Raw genomic sequence first — 17,789 nt, forward strand, 5'->3', positions numbered from 1 at the left:
GGAGAGGCCACACAGTGAGAGGCCCGCGTACCGCAAAAAAAAAAAAAAGAAAAAAAAAGAAAAGAATATAGGTGTAGCTTCCCTAGGGGAAACAGACATACATATTAAAGTCAAGAACCAACCAAACAGAAGGGAATCTACACTACTAAGTTATGGTCATCTGAGTTACAAGAATTGATTTGAGGAAGACATTATTTTGACAAAAAGGTTTCTATCAAACGTTAAAAAAAAAATAACAAAAAACCCACACAACATGGACATAATACTATTCGCCCCTCAGAAATACATTCTGAGGTATTCTGAGGGTAAACATTCTGACGAGGTATGTTTGAATTCCCTTTCCATTCAATGTCATTTGTCAGATATTAAAAATTACTGGAGGATAGGAATATTTTATGATCAACTAAATTACTTCTACTAGAGAAAAAAACATTTGAAAACAAAATCCGTACATGGAATTTTACATAACCTCAAGATAATTAGTTCTCAGAGATGCCATTACCTTTGTCAGGTATTCCTTCATGACCTGGATGAAATAGGGCATGGCAAAATCCATGATATTGTGCCTCCATGCAGTTTCCAGGACAACATCTGGCCTTAAAAGATCATAACAAGTAAAGAGACAAGCTCCAAAGCACTCTCTTTTTTCTTCCTGCAAAAACCACTGTAGGAGTTCTTCAGCCAACTCAGTATCTTTAGATTCAGAGGCATACTGCATTGCATCCTATTTAAAGGAAAGGATGAAGGCCAAACATTAAATTCAAATACACTGAACTGGTAAACTAAGTAATACAATGGGGAAAAAACCTCCCAGTTATATCATTTAAATTAAGGATTTCCTGAAAGAAAAGGAAAAGACAGGGTAAAGCATTTTTTTTTTTTAAAACAAACAGACGTTTGACATAAACATAAGACAGCCTCCAGAATCAAGAAATCGACTTAATTATCACCTCCTCAAGCAGGAGCTTAAAGGCAGTTCTCATACTTGCAAAAACTAATACGTTTATAGACCATAACCACTTATAATATACCATTCCAGGGTTAACACAGATCATCTAGTATTTGGCTTAAGAGCCCCACCCCCACCAACTTTATTCACCTTGTACAGGCTATCTTTCTTGCACAGCTCCACACTCTGTTTCCAGCGATTGTTGCCTTTGAAGAGATAAGCAGCAATTCTTCTGAACTCAATGAGTTCATGTTTTTCCAAACGCTGAGCAAGCGAGATATTGTCAAAGTTGTCATAAGCATCTATCGATGTTCGAAGAGCCTTAAAAAATAAACAAAGCCATTCAAATCCCAAACCAGTATTTCACTTTAGCTTAAATTTTATGTCCCATCGTTCTTGATGAATGAGCCATTACTGTATATGACTGACTGTATGTAATATGATCAATACCTTACATGATATATATGTATGACTTGATCAATGAGCCATTATTGTAATACAACAGCCTAGATTCAAGAATCAAACCGCAAAGTTGTAATATGAACAAGTATCAACATTCCTCAATCTAACTGTTTAACAATGAAGTCCTTCAAGGCACTATAAAATTTCTAAAAGGTACAATTTTTTCTCCAAAGTTTTCAGTATCAAGGACTAACCTGAATGGTTATGAAATTGGAAGGATTTGTAATTTGGAGGGTTTTATGCTCTAGGTAAACTCCTGATACAACTCAACATGATATTCAGTCATAGAGATCAGCATGGGATCTGAGACTGAAAGAAAACCATGTTGACAGTAAGAGAAAGACAAAGGCAACTAGCTTAACCTTAACTTTAATTTTGTTTTTGCAAAATCCTTCACAAGGGAAAGTTTACTAAAAGACAGGTACTAATATGCTCTTGGGCAAGAAAAAGAGTGACTAAAAGAGTTAATACTGTGAAAGTTTTATGGACTAGTTTAAGAGCTCAAAAACTTTCAACTCAATCTACAGTCTAGATGTTTAGGTATTTTTCTAAAGTATTAACTTGGACATGATCTAAGCAGAATTCTGCAAACGTGGCATTTAATTAGGAGACATCAGATTTACCAATCCTGAAAACTTCACTAAATTTAGATCCGTGGCACTCAAGTACCTACTATTTACAGTCCTAAGGGATGATGGGCTTTTTTTTTTTTTTTTTTAAATAAATTTATTTATTTTTTTGGCTGTGTTGGGTCTTCGTTTCTGTGCAAGGGCTTTCTCTAGTTGCGGCGAGCGGTGGCCACTCTTCATCGCAGTGTGCGGGCCTCTCACTGTCGCAGCCTCTTTTGTTGCGGAGCACAGGCTCCAGACGCGCAGGCTCAGTAGCTGTGGCTCACGGGCCCAGTTGCTCTGCGGCATGTGGGATCTTCCCAGACCAGGGCTCGAACCCATGTACCCTGCACTGGCAGGCAGATTCTCAACCACTGCGCCACCAGGGAAGCCCCAATGGGCTTTTTTTTTTCTGCAGAACATACCAACTTTACAACTCAATGATAACCTGAGTTTTGAGAATACTTGAAAGAACCAAAAAGTTTTACCTGATAATCTTCTTCTGTAATAAAGAGGTTGTTCAGTGATTCATTCACAGATTTGTTGTTGTGGTTCTGGACTGAACGCAAATATGGTTTCACCAGTGGTAGCTGTTTAACCTTTAAAATAAGAGTTTGTTACAAATGTCGTACACTGCTAAAGTTCCATGGACAAAAGTTATCCAAGAATGTCTTAGCTCCTTGCTATGAAGTTTTGAGGTTTTAAAAATTATTACCTTGCTGAAATAATTGACTGCACGAGTATGATCCAACCGTGGAGACAGCACCATCAGCAAATCATTTAACAACAGTGGCTTGAATTCTAAGTAGAATTGTATTGCTCTGTAGTATAGTTCCACGTTGGCAACCTGAAACAGCAAAACTCCATACATGAGGTAGAGTTACTTCCTAATGAGCTTTCTCTTTCTGAAGACTTTCTCTTCTGAAGAAGGTACACACCTTGGTAATGATATCTTTGAACTGCCCTTCTTTCCACGCATCAGTCGGATGATTCATCATGGTAATTATGGCATTATCATATTCTTCGTACTTGTCATACAAAAACACCAATTCTGCCCAAAGATGAGCTTGTTCTGCAGCTCTTAGCACCTGCATAAGAAAGATTTAATTGCTTTAGATAGATAGGGGTCTCTAATTCTAATTAATAGCAAAAAAAACTTTTTTTAAATTAAAATTAAAGTATTCGTTTTAGCTATAGAGTTGCCTTACAATTAAAGGTTGGTTACCTTAGGAATATTCACTCTGGACCAGAACAGCTCCAGGTGCTCCCTCATTTTCTGTGGCTTAAACTTAGAGTACAGAATAGCTAATTCGGTGAACATCCCCATATGAGCTCGCTCAAGTCCCAGTGCTGCTTCCAACATGGTTATCAGCTCTTCAAAATATCCACGATCCTAAATAAGAGAAAAATGCAATTAAAGACAAGAATATCTGTGGCAAAAGATCTCAGTTAATACAAAAGACTCAGTTCATTACCTGATAGTAGTTGATAAGTTCCTCCAATTCATCTGCATGTACTACAATATGAAGTCCACACATCTGAGCGAGACGGAACTCTTTCCCATCTACACAGGCAAAGCAGACCTACAATTAAAAAAATTGCAGTTATGTGAACTCAAGTGTAAACATGGCTGGTTAATTCAATTAATCAGTTTAAAGAACATTCCTAAATAGCATCTTAATTCTTCACTCAAACTGTTGTTTAGATTACCTCTTTCCATGTTCGAGTACTATTAGCTTTCCTAGCTCCATCAACAGCTGCCTGATATTCACCCAGATGAACCAGAGTAGATGCCAAGCGTCCAAAATTGGAAACATTATTGTACAACAACTTAGCAGCATCATACATTTTTTCATCATAACAGCGGTCACCAACCTGAAAAAAAAAACAAAAACCATTTTCAGTAAGCCTAAACTCAATCTTCTTTCCAAAGTTACAACTCAATGTAATACTAAGAAACAATATTTTTCCTTAGAAACTTTCAGTTGCCACTTGTTGATCTTACTAAGCTAATGAAGTTGCTCAACTATTTTTACACTCCTAAAAAAAAAAAAAATCAGAACAGGAAACCCACTTGCTGGATATGAGCGTTATTTGGCCCATTGATGAACTCTTCTAACTCTGCGAGGCGGTTTGTTTTAGCCAGTGCAAATATCAATTCTGTCTCCACATAGGATTCACGAGCCTTCTTACGGGCCATCTGCAAGTACTTCACCAGTTCTTCCCAGTTTCCTAGGTATAGAAAAACAAATAAGTAAATTCAAACACTAACATACCAACATTTATCTTTTCACTGAAGCAAATGAGAATTGCTATTAATTTCCCTTTCAAAGAGACAGTATAGAGAATAACAAATATAAACAGTGAAAGGCATCAAAATAGTGAAACTTCTATTATGCCTCTGCATTATTACTGACCAAATGAATAGCTGAATCCCCTTTTTCCTTAAAGTTATCGGATTAGAGATAGATGAGAATTTTGAGACTGCAAAACAGAAAATTAAACTTCCCCATGGAGCTTTTAAATTCACAAAACACAGACTCTCTTTAACTGAACTAAGACGGAGGGCAAACAGCCATGCAGTCTCTAACTCCTACTTAATACAGAACAGACATATAATTTAATGCTTAGCTTAGGTACATTTTCTGAGGTGGCAAACACATAAAAGTGAGAAGTCATACCACTAGTATTGGCAGCCTGAACAACTTCCATGTAGGATGAAGGATCATCTGCTTTGATGTAAGAATCAATGGCTTCTTTCACCATTCCTTTCTGCAGCTGGGCTTTTGCGAGCTGACTCCAGACTGCAGGTTCATTGCAGCGTTCAGCAAACTCATATGCCCGATCTAAGTTTCCAATATGTTCGATCAAGACCTAGGCAACCAATTTTTAATCAGAGTTACAGTACAATGACTCTTACCACACAGCAATTACATTTAAACGGTTAGGATTTTATTGCTCTTCTATTGCCACAGCAATAAATTATGCCCATTCTCACAGGACAATACATACACTGAATCAAGAGAAGGTATTACATTTAGTAAATCAACTCAGGTAATCTGTAGATTTACCTGCACTGCTGAAGTATTGACGTCAAATTTCCGAAAAATGGCAAATGCTTCTTCAAACAGCTCATTGCTGATGGCGATATTGGCAATATCTGGGGCATCATAATTATCCAGGCGGTTAATATATTCCATAACACGGGTACGGTCAGCCTTGATTGCAGTGAGGATGAGGAGGTTTTGCAGATTCCTTTAAGAAAGAAAGATTTGAATGCAATGTTTGAAAAGCTCATTAGTCATGAAGAATAAACACTGCAGCTAAAGAGTATTTTGCCTCAGGAGGTAGGCTGACAAGAGGGTATTAGAAAAGTGAGAATTTAGACAACATTCTCTAATCTTTGTCTCTGTTCCTTCTCCAAACTGACAGGCTATAATTAAAGACTAACTATAAAGAGCCAACAGACCCCTCTTCACAGGATACCTGTGTTCACTGAATACAGAGTTATCAAGGACAATTTTCTCCAGCAGTTCAATGAGTTCATTAGGAAGGTCTGCAGTCATAAAAGCCTTGACAGTTACTGACACTTCTTCAGGGTCCTGAGTCTCAGACAAGGCTGTCTGTACAACCTGCAGAGGATATACAGGGAATAAGTACTGAGAGTCAAGGTGGTTTTGATGATATTATCTAATAAGAATAAGCTGGCCTCAGTAGAAAATGAAATAGGCAGAGAAGAAGGAACAAGATAAAATACCTTTATATTTACCACCCAAAGGTCTTTTTACATAAATCCACATATACCTGTAACATGTATACCTTCGTTCTCTTGAAAAAAAATCACCCTAATTACATAATTTCCATCTTTTCCCGGATTAAAATATTATCCATAATAACCACTCCTCATTATCACTTTAATGGTTACATACAATTCAACCATACAGATGTGGCATTATATACTCAGTAATTCCTCTATTTCTGGCTATTTGCATAGTTCCCAGATGCACCAATGAACATTTTTTCTAGGAAGCTTTGCATTAACTTGGGAATTTTCCTTAGAAATGCTTCCTAAGAATGAAAAATTAATATTCTTCAATTTATTCTCTTCTATATTTATACTTCTACCAACAATTTAAGAACCATTATTAACAACCTTCAATTTTTAAGGTTTTAAAAAATGTTTTCAATTTTTATATAGATATAAAAACCCGCATCTCCTTTGCAGGTCTATGCTTACTCTATTGAGATTTATTTAACATTTACCCACTAGGTCATTTGTATTTTCTCACCAATTCTTATCCTTTGCTGATTTACCACTGTCTTGAATGTTTCTAATCAACTGAGTCACTTCTCAGGTATTAATAAATTGCAATTCTTATTCATTTTATTAAATGTTTAATTTATTGTTATCCTTTTAACTATGATGAATTGAGGAAGTCTCATATAATTAAATTCTCTCTTTCGGGATGTATTTTCTTAGAGAAGATATATTTCACTTTTGTTAACATTTATGATATATATATATTTTAGTACAATTTTTATTTTCTTCTACTTTTTACTGCCATCTCTCATAGTTAAATATGATCCATTTGAGTATATTTGGTATATGATGAGGCAAAAGGTTTTATTCATAGTTAAAAAGATGAGCCTTAAACACATTTGCCAATTTTACCTGATCAATGAGGGGTCTCCTGTAAGGATTGCTTTCCAGCAGCACACTACCCCACAGTTCTGGATCCTTTCGCCGTACCAGATAGCGGGAAAGACTTTTGAAGAGGGAATTCTCATTGCAAACCTAAATGAGATATTAAAGATTAATTTCATGGTAAAAGATAAAACCTTTTTATAGGCTGACTTTACTTTTAAAAGGTTATTTCCTATCATTATATCTTGATTATTTTTTATAGCAAAAAAAAAAATCCATTACTTTTACATGTATCTTTAATAGGTCACAACCATATTTTTCTTATTAAAATTCAATCAACAGAAAAAACATACTTAATTTTTGGAGGCTTTTAAAAAGCACCCTGATGTGGGATCTATATTTGGACTTCATATTCTACTCTACTGGACTATCTATTCATGCACCAGGATGCCAAGTTTTAATTATAGAGGCTCTGTAATGTGCTTTAATAATTGGTAGGGCTAGTGCACCTTCATAGCTTTCTTTTCAGTGTTTTACTAACTATTCTTGTGTGTTTATTTTCCCATGTGTATATGCATACATATATTTATATATGAATGTGTATGTACATAGATGCATTATTTCCTAGCTCTGACCACTGAAAGACCCTGGAAGGAAATATACCTAGAGCCTAGATCTGGGTTTCTAATGGTACTCCTCACTAAAAGGGATCAAAGTTCCCCAGAAAAATGAATGATCCAGGGCTGGGGAGGGTATAAAATGAGCATGGTATAACTTGTTGGGCCAGGTAACAAAGAAGTGCTCCAAGAGCAATGAGACCACGACACAAAGCCATGAGAGGCAGGCTGATGGGGTTTTCATCAGTCAAAACTGGAGTAATTTCAAAATCAAAACAATGGATTATAACCCACAGAACTCATGAGTGCATGAATAAATGCGTGCTGACTGATAAATGTGGAGAAAGGGATAAAGCTGGAAAATTGTTATTTTGCAACCAACACATTAAGAATGGTTGAATAAGAATCAATAGATTCAAAACTGGGGGGCAGGGGAGCCATACTTAAACACACACACACACACACACACACACACACACACACACAGTAGGATACTCGCATTGTCTTAAATGTCTCCTCACAAACTACTTAATATCTGCAAGGGGAAATATATTTATACAATAGGGGAAACTGACAACTTGATAAAAAGTGACCCCCAAAATGAAGGACAACAGGCCATTAGGTGCTTCTGCATGTTATAGCATGAGAAAAACAAAACATCACTTAAGTAATAAATTTTGGATGGAAACGTACAATCTAAATCTAATCAGGAGGAACGATAAGAGAAACTCAAAGTGAAGAACATTCTATTTTTTAAAAAAAGACTTTTCATTTATAAGAAATATACAGAATAGGTGAATCCACAGAGACGGAAGGCAGTTTGGAGGTTGTCAGGGGCTGGAAGGAGGCAGGGAATGTGGAGCAACTGCTTACTGAGTACTGGATTTCCTCATGAGGTGATGAAAACTTGGAACTAGAGAGAGGTGTAGTGATTATACAACATTGTAAATGTACTAACTGCCACTGAATTGTTCACTTTCAAATGGTTAATGTAATGTGAATTTTACCTCAATAAAAAGTTACAAATAGAGAAAAAGACTACTTTTACAATTATGTCTGTCAATAAAAGACAAAGAAAGTGTGAAGAATTGTTTCGGATTAAAAGAGACAAGATGGATACGACAACTACATGCAATATGTAATCCTAGACTGGAGGGAAAAAATTTCTTTTAAAGGACATTATTGGGTCAATTGACAAAACTGGAATAAAACAGACTGTAAAAAGTATTCTACTGGTGTCAGACTGACTGAGTTGCCATCTACAATGTGGTTATGAAAGAGAATATCCTTATTCCTAATAAATACACAATGAAGAGGTATAAGGCCATGAGGTATGCAATTTATTCTCATATGGTTAAAAATTTAGATGTGTCTATACATACATACACATATATATAAACATATATACATATATGTGTGTACATATGAGTGTATGAGAACATAAGTGATAAAACTAGTGGGGTTAAATGTTAATGGGAGAATATAAGCTTAATCAACTACTTTGGCCAGTTTAAGTTCATAATTATCAGCAAAGTTTTTTTAAAAAGCATGTATCTTCCAAAGATGCTCCATATTACCTAAAACCACTCTGAAACTCTCAAAATTCACTAATCCAACATTATATAATAGGTTTTTAAAAAATGCAGTCTTGGAACCTCCCTGGTGGCACAGTGGTTAAGAGTCCACCTGCCAATGCAGGAGACACGGGTTCGATCCGGGAAGATCCCACATGCTGCGGAGCAACTAAGCCTGTGCACCACAACTACTGAGCCTGTGCTCTAGAGCCTGCGAGCCACAACTACTGAAGCCTGTGTGCCTAGAGCCCGTGCTCCGCAACAAGAGAAGCCACCACGATGAGAAGCCTGTGCACCGCAATGAAGAGCAGCACCGCTCGCCACAACTAGAGAAAGCCTGCGCGCAGCAACGAAGACCCAACACAGCCAAAAATAAATAAATAAATTTATTTTGGAAAAAAAAAAAAAATGCAGTCTTCTCTGTACACGTTCAGCTAGCAGTACTCACATTAATAAGTTCCAGATCACACTGGCCACGTTCATAAGCAACACAGGCTAGATGTGGATCTCTCTTCTCACAATACTTTCCAACAACACGACTGTCATAATAAGGATTTTCCCGAAGAAATCGCTCTGGGTTGTTATTACTGTCTATGTAGATTTTGGCTAAAGCATTGTGAGTAGCAGGCTCTTCACAGCCCTCATGAATTCTAGCCTCCAGCCAAGGCAGAAGCAGTTTCAATCTAGTAAAAAAAAAAAAAAAAAAAAAAAAAGGAAAAGAAACACACAAAAAAACCCCACATATACACATATTATATTATAAATAGCACATTCTTGACACACTATGTAAGTACCTTACAGTCTATAATGTACTTTTCCATACACTATTTTGAATTCTCAACATGCCTACTACAAATTGTGAAACTAAGACTTGGAGATCCTCCAGCCAAGGCAGAAGCAGTTTCATTCTAGTAAAAAAAAAAAAAAAAAAAAAAAAAAAAAGGAAAAGAAACACACAAAAAAACCCCACATATACACATATTATATTATAAATAGCACATTCTTGACACACTATGTAAGTACCTTACAGTCTATAATGTACTTTTCCATACACTATTTTGAATTCTCAACATGCCTACTACAAATTGTGAAACTAAGACTTGGAGATGGTTAAATGATTTGCCCAAGATTACACATAAGGTATATATAAGACTGTCTTTCATACTCTCCCAGATCTGTCTGCTACATTATCTACACAGGATATAGAAAAAAAAGATGATAGGTTCACAGATTGTTCTTAAAACTGGACAAAATGGCTGGACTTTGGATAAGTTTTGTTTAGGAGTAGGATAGAGATGTGGTATGAAAAAATAGGCCTGATCATCTGAGGTTCCTTTTAATTTTAACGCAAGTAACATACAACATTACCTAAAGCCAAAAGAAACAGTACCCTAAATATATACTGGGAACAAAATCTGGTAGCTTTAGAAACTCTAGCTTTAATACCTCTAGCAGTCATACAATCACTCCACCAAGGGCCATGGTTTTGCTAAGTTATAGCTTATATTTCAATGGTCCAGATGACCAACACTCTTTTACCAGGGTTTAAGTAACAAAATTGTTACAACCTATAATCACTTTAGTCTCATACTTTAAAAAAATCAGTATTATATTCTACATCTCCATTGTCCTTAACTGTAGAATTTCTCAAACATTTTCTGAATGTTTGAAACATTCAGATATAAATTCTATGAATACCATTAGCAGAACACCTGTACCACCTCAGGTTAAATTAAACCCCATTCTTGATAATCTTTTCATAGCTAGAGTAACCTCCTACTATTATACCAACCTCCTACTACTATACCAACCCACTAACCTCATTTACTATGTCAGCACTTTCTGAACACAAAATGTCCCAGCTAAAAAAAGACTTCACAGTAAAAGTATTAGAAGCACTCACACTAAGTTCTCCTCTACTGGAAATTCATAATTCATATTATCATATCAAGGTTCAACTTAAAAATGAGTTTAACCCAGAGTTACACAGGGAACTCTTTTCTTTTGTCATGCTTGAGAAGAATTTATCAGAGAATTAGTTATTAAATATGGTGGTATCATACCTAACCAAAAGGAGGCTTTTTACATAGTTTACATTAAAAACATATAGCTACGTGGTTTGACTCTGTGTATAAACATGCAAAGAAGATGATCAACTAGATTAACAGATATTCTATATGACAGCTGTAATAGTTCAGAAAACAGATTTTTTTTCAGAAATAGAGCAAGCTACAGCTAGCTTATCACTTCTAAATTAGGTATCTCCAGGGAATTAAGGTCCATGAGTTACTGAGTAGCTTTTAACTGACAGGTTATACTTCTATTCATTACCAAGCTAAAAGAGACTAATAATTTATCTTTAGTTATGAAGATTAAAACAGTACTACACCTGTTTCTTTTTTCAACCTCAGCGACAAGCTCATCAGTAGAGAATTGACCTCTTACAACAAGAATCAAGTTTTTAATGACATCTTCAGAGCAATCAACATCAAGTAATCCTCCAATAACCACAGGAAGTCGACTTGGATTCACCTATGGTTTAAAAAAAAAAAAAAAAAAAGAAGAAGAATGTCATTACGTTACTAATAAGTAAAACCAAAAGGAGTTTTAAAAAATAAAACTCATTTCCCTCTTCAAGCTCAGTTTTAAAATTCAGTAATAAGCTAAGTCTAAATTTACAACTAGACAAAGAAATTTAGCAGGAAGTCTGCCTTGGTTAATTAATTACTTCAGCATTGCTCCAAAGGACAAAGAAGTCCAAAGAAGCTAAAGTCACAGAATGACTGTGAAAACATTATCTGGTAAAAAGGCCTCCATCATAGCAAAACTGCCTTTCTATTTCTGGAGTTAGAAGGTAAAGTTTCTAATATCTTTATTTAAGATGGTTTTAATACTATGCTTTGCAGCCTATGGCCTCCATACGGATACCTCAGGGGCTATCAAATAAGTAGGGTGTAGGCCACTCAATTTTTTCAACTACAGCAGTTCTGTTTTGTTTTACCTACTTGGAATGCACTTAAAATTTTAATCAAAGAAAGGATTCTGCTGGAAAAAAAAATGTTGAAAGCCATTGTAGCAGACCACTCTTACTGGACACAGAGTTTCAAAAGGATGAAGATTTCCAGTGTGAGAAGTAAAATCTACAAGATTATATTTTAAAGTTATCTAAGTATTACTTACCTTCTGTACATATATCTCTATATACTTTTGAAGATTATTTCTATATAAATAGAGCACCAAATCATGGACAAAGTCAAATCGATCACACACAATGATAAGTGGTAATTGATCTGTTAGCTTTGCTTCCTGGAAAAAAAAAAAAGAAACCTTAATTTTCTTCTTCTGTGAGGTTATCAATGTAAAATATGAGAATCTGTTCTACACTTGTAGGAGAGGCTCACATAAACTTGGCTATTCTTAGAAGTGCCCAACCCAGTCTCCATAAATTTTTATGAATACCTAGAGTCACAGCAAAATACCAGGTCCTGCCCACATATAATCCTTTACAAAAAAAGTAACAAGACTTGTGAGCCATCAGTGGCACTCAGAATATAAAATCATCACACTGGGACTTTCATTAATAGTAACAACTGAATTTGTAGTTGATTTAAGAGGTATAGTCACACTGTCAAAATTAGGCGTATTGGCTCACATTTGTTTTAAACTGATGCCTTGTTTTTTACCCCTCCCCATTCCAATCTATGTGGCCGTCTTCTAACACTGTTATAATAAAGCCTACAAGGAGAAGCATGATAGCGATGGCCATGAATTTAAATATACCACATGTTGCTATTAAAAAAAAAAGGTTTAAAAGATAAAAAGCATTTAAAGCATCTTTAAATTGCCAACTACTTTTACCATTACAAATACCAAGTTATAATCCTACTTACAGATTGACATAGATGTTATAGACAGGTAGGTAACACCTGTACTGGGCATTTACCTGATACATGTCCTGTTACATTCCACAGACATTAGGTAAAGCACAAAAAACAACAGTTTCCATCAGGAATTCATTTATACACAGTGAAACATTCCTCAGTAAATGATTCCTCTATGGATTGTCTACTGAAGAAGAACTAAGCAGGACAGGACTTTCCTCAATGACAGCCACAAAAAACGTTATTTGCAAGGTTAGAATAAATCCTAAGTCTAGCACTTATAAGCCACCCAATTATAAACAATTATAATTAGTCTATGAAGTGTTCAGAGAACACTAAACTAAATCTGGAGTCGTAAGAAATCCTGAATTTAAAAAACAACAAAATGGCTGTAAATCTGAAGTGGAAGTCCAGCTGCAGATTTTTCCCATCAAGGAAAGTCTAAAGCAAGTATTATTTAGCACCATGGAAACTCTGTACTACCAGCTGCTATAATCATTTCTAAAGAGAATGTTTGATCTACCTATTTATCTTGTTTAATATTCATATAAAATATTACCTTCTGCAGTTTACCACTTAGGGAGAAAACATACTTGGCAAGTAGTCTAAGATTACTTAGGTATTCTAGTCTCACGCGTGGGTGGTTTAAGATTTCTGCTGCAAAAGACAACTATCTGTATTCACAAAGAAAATTTAAATTTGAAAAAAGCAGACAAAAACTGGGATACTTTCTTGATTACCTAAATTTGCATATGATTTCATATATGCAAATAATAATGCTATTAATATTTTAAATTTTTATTTAAAGGTTACCCTTTAGGTATTATGATTAGCGATTTTAGGATCAAAATTGCAATTATATAAACATATTCAGGTTTTCTTAAACATAAAGTTTGGAGATATAGCAGGGAACAAAGTAAGCATTCCCCAAAGAGACTTACATTCTAGTGGGAAGAGACAACGCTAAGTGTTATAAAGAAAAAGAGAACAAGATAAGGGGGAAGTGAGGATGGAACAGGAACAGATTTTATTTTAGACAGGGTAATCTGAGACATCCTTACTCGTGATATTTGACTGGAAATCTGAAAGAAGGTAAGGGAGCAGGTCATGAAGGTCTGAGAGGAAAGTGGGAAAGGGCACAAGCAAAGGCCCTGGGGCAGGAGAGGGTTTGGGGAGTTCCAGGAATAGCAAGCAGGCCAGTGAGGTGGAAACAAAACCTGGAAAATAAGATCAAAGGTAGCAAGAGCCATGGGTCTGAAGAACAGTTTTACATTTTCTATGCAAGGCTACAGTTCCACAAGGTTAGGGCATGAGCCAAATAATGCTACTGACACCATTTCATCATGCTACGAGCCAAATAATGCTACTGACACCATTTCATCCTGCTTACAGGCTACTTTAAAGGAGAATTCATATTCTATCAATCTCTGTATTCCTGGTGGCTAGCATGTAATTGGCACTTGGCTAATGTTCAAGATTAGATTCAGAGAAGTATTTTTCTTATTATCAGTTTGCATACAACACCAGTTATAATACAGCTAGTAACTCCAAAATGAAGTTTAATAACAGTGATGATGAAATGTAGCATGCCGCTACAAACTACAGATCAATAGGAAAGTGAGTAAATGGTTTAGTATGTTTATTCTCATTACTGGGGTGAAAGGCTGAATATCCAATAGTAGCACATTAGCACTGAGCTCCCATCTCAGATTATTTAATGATAAGAGACTAGGTTTTTTCCTCTAACTCAGGCTGGTATTAAAATTCCTTCAAGGAGTCAGGAATAACTTAAAACCAAAAAGAAACAAAACTTGCCTGCTAGAAAGGCTGACAATATCTTATTTCCAAGGCCCACCAACACAGCTTATTAACCACGGTTATCACTTGAACACCTATGGCATACAAGGTATTTGATAAACACAGCTTGTGGTTGAAGAAACCAAGGCTGAGGCACCTTAGTTAACTGGCCTGAGGTTAACAGCTTTATAGAAAGAAAAGGAATTTGAACCAGGTCTGACTTTTCAAAAGCCCATAATTCACATCCACTCTCGTCTATTAGACTTGCATCCAATTCACAAGTGTGGAGGGGGATTCCTCATCTAATTAGATCTCATGGGCTAAGCAATGTAAGACTGCCACATCCTAGTTTCCAGAGGGTTTTTTATGAAGCTCAAGTTCATCATAATTAGGTGAAAAGAGTTAATTTAGTCCTGCTTTACATATATATGATAACTCAAATATTACAACCCAATGCTCAAGAAATTACAATTGAAGCATAAAAGCTGAGAGCTTAATGAAAACAAAAAGAAATCAGTGTGGATCTGGTAGTATTTTTTAAAAAAGGAAACAGTACTGTTACTCAAAGGAGGAACTGGACTGGTGTTATGGGTACACTAGTCAAGCACAGAGTATCAAATCTTTTTCATTTGGATGTTTTTTTCTGACACCAGGAAGTCATGGGTTCAAACATATACTAGCCAGGCTCCTCGGAATATTCATGATGGCCAAGACATTATAAAGCTATACTTTTGGGGAATGCTTACCTTTCAATCTAAAACATAGGGCAACTTCAGCACTTTAACTACATCATTACACTAAAACAACTAAGGGTTTAGCTATTTAATCTAGGTATTAAGTTCTTCGGAAGAATCAGCTAAAACAACTATAGATTATCTTAAAATGATCAGTGTAGGAGTAAGAAAAGCCTGTTCTTTCCTACTAAATTGCACAATGAACATTTTGGTTTTAGTTTCAATCTAAAATTCTTCCAGAAGAAAAAAATACTTTATATACAATCTCTGGAATCATTTAATATATTTTTAATATAAATGTAAAGTATGTAAATATGTATTTGGGGGGGATCTGAATGTTCTGTAGTTTTCCTAATTTTTATAAACGACTGCCAATTTTAAAGTCTTACCTTCCTCACAAAGCAATTAGTAGGTATGAGAATAAAGCTAAAGTTAAGTTAACCATTAAACAAAAATTAACTGCCCTCAGGTATGCTGTAAAGGTCTAAGAATCTTTAAACCATTACTCTTCATTCCAACACAGGCAGTTCTTACTTCTCTATAACCAAATTTGTGTCACAAAGCTGAGGGTTTTTTTGTTAGATTGTACCTTCAATTTATGAATTACACATGATTAATATTTAGTTTCTAGAGTTAGGCTAATCGATGACAGAGATTAACCTATGTCCTTTACACAACAGAACCCTTTGCATATAATACAGGCCCCTTAAAATAACACTGAGGGCGAGCTGATCTTAATATTCAAAAAGAGCCTAAATGATATTTTCTAAACGCTGAGCATTTACAATCACTTTTCAAAAATTTTCTTCTAAAATTAAAGTGAAAGAAAGGAAATTCCTTAGAGATAGTGTTATTTTTCTCTTCATTTAAACAGATGGTCATTCTTAAGTATTACTTACCAATTTCCTTCCTTATTTCAAAGGAAACCACAGAATACTAAATTTGGAAGAAATAATTCAGCATACAATTTGAGAATGCTAAGAATTTCACTTTTAGGGGAAAAAAATATTTTAAAACTGTGAGCAAACCCTTGCAGAACTGCTGATCTTCAACCCAACCAGAAAATGCATTACTCTTACCTTGAGAAAATTCTTGACTCGCTCCGGATCATAGCAGTTGCTTTCTCTGCAGATTCTTTCTACTTCTTTGATCTGCCCCGTCTTGCAAGCTGCCTGAATATATTTAAAGTGCACATCTGGGTCCTGACTAAAGTTAACAATGGATCCCAGAAAATAAAAAAGACCTTAAAGAAACAAATAATTGAAATTAAGCACAGGTGTACCTTTGAGAATGACAGACCTGAAAAATACTTAAGCAATTAAAAAACATTATGTCAATTATACCTCAATTTAAAAAACAAGCAAAAAAACCCACACAGTTATACTGAATAGTCCCAAATAAAAACTGGTTGCTCAAAAAGCTCAATAAGAATATTAAATAGTCCACTAATCAGTTCAATAAATGGATTTGTACTTTCATCCCTACAGAACAGAAAATTCGATGTTTTCTAGTAGTTGAGAAATAGGAGACAGCTACTTAATATCAAAGCTAATTATCATACCATATTCCATATGAGAAATTTTAAATGAAGTCCACTATAGCAGGTGTTTTTCTATACGCAGTTAATAGGAAACACACAAAAGTAGCTTAAAAAGAATGTAATGCAGTGCCGTTAAACAGAATTTTCTGTAATGAGGCAAATATTCTATATCTACACTAATACAGTAGCCACTAACCACACGTGGCTACTGAGCACCTGAAATGTAGCTAGTGTGACTGAAGAACTAAATTTTTAATTGTATTCAATTTTAATTACTTTAAATTTACAAAGCTACATGTGGCCAGTGGCTACTTTACTGAATGAACAGTATAAATGTAGTGCACAGTTAACATAGAAACTGAAAAAATTAAGAAAACTAGTAGGAATCGCTTATTCCTTCTGTCTAGAGCAGTACTACCAGAAGAGGGAGGAAAAGGTAAGCAGAGACCAGATATTTAGCTAATGAACCTAAAAGCCACCAACAGTGATTACATTAATACTCAGCACAACAGTGTTTCTCAACTGGGGGCAAGATGGTTTTCTTCCCAGGACACACTGAGTAAGGTCTGGAGACATTTTAGTGGTCACAACTGGTGGAGCTGATGCTCCTGGCATCCAGTGGACTGAAGCCAGCGATGCTGCTAAATATCCTGCATGCATACAAAAATGTACCCCCCAACCCAACAAATTATCCAGCCCAATATGTCTGTATTGCTGAGGTTGAGAAAACCTGCTACAGGGACAAGTCACAAAATTTCCTTGGCTAGAAGCATTTGCCATTATAAGAGTAAGACAATATAAACACAATCATTACATACCTGATCATTAGTATTTTCATCTTATACAATTATGACAAAGCTACTACATATATTTGTATCTTAAAATTTTGCCTTTAATTCACCTATAAAATATCCACGCAGACAGTCTTCTTCACTGCATGTCCCTGGAACCTGGTATAGAATATGCCTGACCACAGTTACTG

The 17,789-nt window shown here is 35.4% G+C and overlaps 1 protein-coding gene across 5 annotated transcripts in view; it reads right to left on the reverse strand.

The window, feature by feature from the left end:
* CLTC (clathrin heavy chain) overlaps positions 1-17,789 on the reverse strand; it is a 66,900-nt gene that overhangs the window by 12,895 nt on the left and 36,216 nt on the right. For all 5 annotated transcript variants that reach the window (XM_028500043.2, XM_028500045.2, XM_007122531.4 and 2 more), the window contains exons 14-30: positions 16,347-16,510; positions 12,036-12,161; positions 11,245-11,387; positions 9,304-9,538; positions 6,692-6,814; positions 5,506-5,651; positions 5,091-5,274; positions 4,701-4,893; positions 4,094-4,251; positions 3,730-3,894; positions 3,495-3,602; positions 3,245-3,412; positions 2,958-3,107; positions 2,735-2,866; positions 2,508-2,618; positions 1,100-1,270; positions 503-724 (exon numbers count right to left, since the gene is read on the reverse strand). In XM_028500043.2, the coding sequence (XP_028355844.1) occupies positions 503-724; positions 1,100-1,270; positions 2,508-2,618; positions 2,735-2,866; positions 2,958-3,107; positions 3,245-3,412; positions 3,495-3,602; positions 3,730-3,894; positions 4,094-4,251; positions 4,701-4,893; positions 5,091-5,274; positions 5,506-5,651; positions 6,692-6,814; positions 9,304-9,538; positions 11,245-11,387; positions 12,036-12,161; positions 16,347-16,510 (2,699 nt within the window). The remainder of the gene's footprint in view (positions 1-502; positions 725-1,099; positions 1,271-2,507; positions 2,619-2,734; positions 2,867-2,957; positions 3,108-3,244; positions 3,413-3,494; positions 3,603-3,729; positions 3,895-4,093; positions 4,252-4,700; positions 4,894-5,090; positions 5,275-5,505; positions 5,652-6,691; positions 6,815-9,303; positions 9,539-11,244; positions 11,388-12,035; positions 12,162-16,346; positions 16,511-17,789) is intronic.

The sequence above is a fragment of the Physeter macrocephalus genome, chromosome 14, assembly GCF_002837175.3.
Source record: "Physeter macrocephalus isolate SW-GA chromosome 14, ASM283717v5, whole genome shotgun sequence".
Lineage (NCBI taxonomy): Eukaryota > Metazoa > Chordata > Mammalia > Artiodactyla > Physeteridae > Physeter > Physeter macrocephalus.